This window comes from Mandrillus leucophaeus, unplaced genomic scaffold (assembly GCF_000951045.1).
Source record: "Mandrillus leucophaeus isolate KB7577 unplaced genomic scaffold, Mleu.le_1.0 Scaffold327, whole genome shotgun sequence".
Classification (NCBI taxonomy): Eukaryota; Metazoa; Chordata; class Mammalia; order Primates; family Cercopithecidae; genus Mandrillus; species Mandrillus leucophaeus.
In genome coordinates, this window is record NW_012103443.1 from 2,160,374 (window position 1) to 2,163,710 (window position 3,337).

Consider the following 3,337-nt stretch of genomic DNA (forward strand, 5'->3'; position numbering starts at 1 on the left):
GAGTCACCACGCCCAGCCCTAAGTGCTATTTTTAAAATGAGCAATGATCAAAATGCCATAAAAGATTAACAGGTAACTTCTGAACTCAAACAGGGCTGTGGTTGTTTTTTAAAATCTTTTAATAAAGCCACGAATATAAAAATAAAATGTTATTTATATAATTTATCCTGTTCTACCTAAGAAAAATGTTTGACTTTTTTTCTCTGATTTAATCAATGAATGGGTAGATTAAATGCTAGATGCTGGACACTGGTTATATAAAAATTAAAGATACAATACTTGCCTCAATAAGCTCACAGTGGTTTGAGGAAGACAAGCAAGAAAACAGAGTTTAAATGCAGGATTATGATAGTTTTAATTGAGGTAAGCACATAGTAGGTTTGCAAATAAATGTACTAACTTGGCCCTTTATTGAAATGAGAAGAGAGAAAGGCCAGGGAAGCCTGAAGTGACTCCATCAGTGAGTGGGTAAGCCAGGTGAGCAGCAGGCACCTAGACGTGGGAGCGTGAGAGGACAACATGTGCCCACAACGCATTTCTCAGTCTTTGCTGAGAGCTACTCAGTAAAGTACCGTCAGTGTCGAAAGTCTCAAACTTAGAATAGGTGACCATGACACTCACAAAATGTTATGGCTGACAATATTATTTCCTCTGAAGTAGAACATGGAACACGGTTCTATGATGAGGTCAGTGTTTGGGTGGTGCCAATTTTGGCCCTGGCTTATTTTTCTTGAATTGCAAGTGAATGCATCAGTCCTGCTTTTCACATTTCCCCCTTGATTCAGTTCGAGTGAGCTTCCTCCAAAATTCTGTAAACATTACTAAAAAGTCCCAGCTTGACTCTCTCTGCATTCCATAATTGCTCTGATGGAATAACAACCCCTGAATAAATAATGTTGCACATCTAGAAGGCTCTGTGCTCTTCCTAAAACTGCCTTTGATTACCTCCTTTCCTCTGACAAATAGGACAGGCTGATATTTTCATTGCACAGATGCTAGAGGGGGAGAAAAGACTTCCAGGATTAAGATATTAACTTCTGTGCTCATAATGGATGAAAGCAAAAAATCTGAAAGCACTTACACCAACTCAATTTCTCTTAAATATTACAAAAAAATGGTTTACAGTGTAAAGAGGCTTTTTACAACCAGAATATAGTCTTAGTAATTTTTTTTCTTGGTCATGAGAGCAACCACGTGTTCTGCAAATTCTCTAACAGGGTTAGTTTCAAATACTGTATCAGTCTTGTTAAACCCATACATCATCTAAATGACCTGGAAATTCTCATGATCTTGCATTCACATTACGTGCCACAGGCGATCTTTCCTACCCAGAGTGACATACAGAAAATATTCATTAGACCTTGGGAATTAATACGGAGAAAATATTATCAGCATATGTCAATGTTCACTTAGTAAACAGATATCATTTAAATAATTTTTGGTAAAGCTAGTGCCATTGGCAATATATTAAAACTCTTGCATAATTTTGTAAAAAAAAAAAAGTCTAATTTTTGGAGATGAACACTGAAGTGTATGGGGGTAAATGTTATAATGTCTAGATTTGTTTTAATACTGCCACAAATAAATGAGTGAAAAGGAAAAGAAGGATAGATGAAACAAATATAGGAAAACTTTGATAATTGCTAAGTCTGTGATGAGTATACAAGGCTCACTCCATTTCTTACACTTTTGAGTATGCCTACAATTTTTCCTGCCTACAGATACTAATGTTGCCACAGTGCTAAGACAGTATACTATATATATATATAGAGAGAGAGAGAGAGAGAGAGACAGAGAGAGAGAGAGAGGTTTTATTCACACCTGTCACCAAGGCTGGAGTGCAGTGGCGCTCTCTCACTCACTGCAACCTCCTCCTACTGAGCTCAAGCAATTCTCCTGCCTCCCAAGTAGCTGAGACTACACGTGTATGCCACTGCACCTGGCTAATTTTTGTAGAGATGGGGCCTCGCCATGTCGGCCAGGCTGGTCTCAAACTCATGGGCTCATGTGATCCACCTGCCTCAGCCTCCCAAGCATATAAATTTATTCCACAGGCTTTTTCTTACATAGAAATTCTTGGCTTACCATCTTAGAATTCACAAATGGTTTCTCAAACATGGTGGCTATGTGTGTGACATTACTTCCTGTAAGATGACTGTGCCCTTTGAATCTTTTGCAGAGTGGCCTGACCCCACTCCATTTGGCTGCTCAAGAAGATCGAGTGAATGTGGCAGAAGTCCTCGTAAACCAAGGGGCTCATGTGGACGCTCAGACAAAGGTATACACCCCTCCCTTTCCACACGGGAAACAATGTGTCCATTTGGTGACCGTAGTAAGGAAGAAACTATAATCATATTAGGAGAACAAACCCTTTAATCATCTCTTTTCTATGTAGTATTTGAAATATATATTTATGCAAGGGACACTAAAGTCTCTGATTGCCATATTCCAGGGACTTTTGTCTTTAATGGCCTGGGTACTTGATCCTAACTGTATAATAATTTCCCCCTATATTAACACTATTGAGCCTCCTTACAACAGATGCTCCTTCAGGGGCAGAGTGTGAAAGCTTGTACCTCTCTTAGTTTGTGTGATGGATTTTTTAAATGCAGACAAATGGACAAATAGAAAAACTTGTAATTTTTGACCCCTATGTTCTTTCAGCACGATTTATGAAACAGAATAAATTAAGTCTTATTTAAATATTACTCACTTGCTAAATTCCTAATGGTCTGTGCAGTCTTGCCTGCATTCTCCCTCTCTCAGACAAAAAACTCTCATTTCAAAATGAAAAAAAAAATTACTGATTAGTCTTATATAGTGCCACAATTCAATCACAGAAAAATAAAGGACTTTTCATGTCATCGTCAAAGATATAGCTTCACATTAATCACATTTCTCTGAAATTTTTCTTTATATGCTTAATATCAGATTTGTGTCATCTACTGTAACATTTGTTTTCTTTCTTTTTTTTTTTTATTTGAGACAGAGTGTCGCTCTGTCACCAGGCTAGAGTGCAGTGGCTTGATCTTGGCTCACTGCAACCTCCGCCTCCCATGTTCAAGCAATTCTCCTGCCTCAGCCTCCCGAGTAGCGGGGACTACAGGCGTGCGCCACCATGCCCAGCTAATTTTTGTATTTTTAGTAGAGATGGGGTTTCACCATGTTAGCCAGAATGATCTTGATCTGTTCACCTTATGATCCGCATGCCTCAGCCTCCCAAAGTGCTGGGATTACAGGCGTGAGCTACCACGCCCGGCCACATATGTTTTCTTTCTATATGCCACATTTGACATGAAAAAGAATGACTAATAAATATTGTGAATAAAATTTTTAT

At 38.6% G+C, this 3,337-nt stretch overlaps 1 protein-coding gene across 3 annotated transcripts in view; it reads left to right on the top strand.

Moving 5' to 3' along the window:
• Nucleotides 1–3,337, top strand: part of ANK3 (ankyrin 3, node of Ranvier (ankyrin G)) — a 600,548-nt gene that overhangs the window by 418,689 nt on the left and 178,522 nt on the right. For all 3 annotated transcript variants that reach the window (XM_011988324.1, XM_011988323.1, XM_011988322.1), the window contains exon 18: nt 2,180–2,278. In XM_011988324.1, the coding sequence (XP_011843714.1) occupies nt 2,180–2,278 (99 nt within the window). The remainder of the gene's footprint in view (nt 1–2,179; nt 2,279–3,337) is intronic.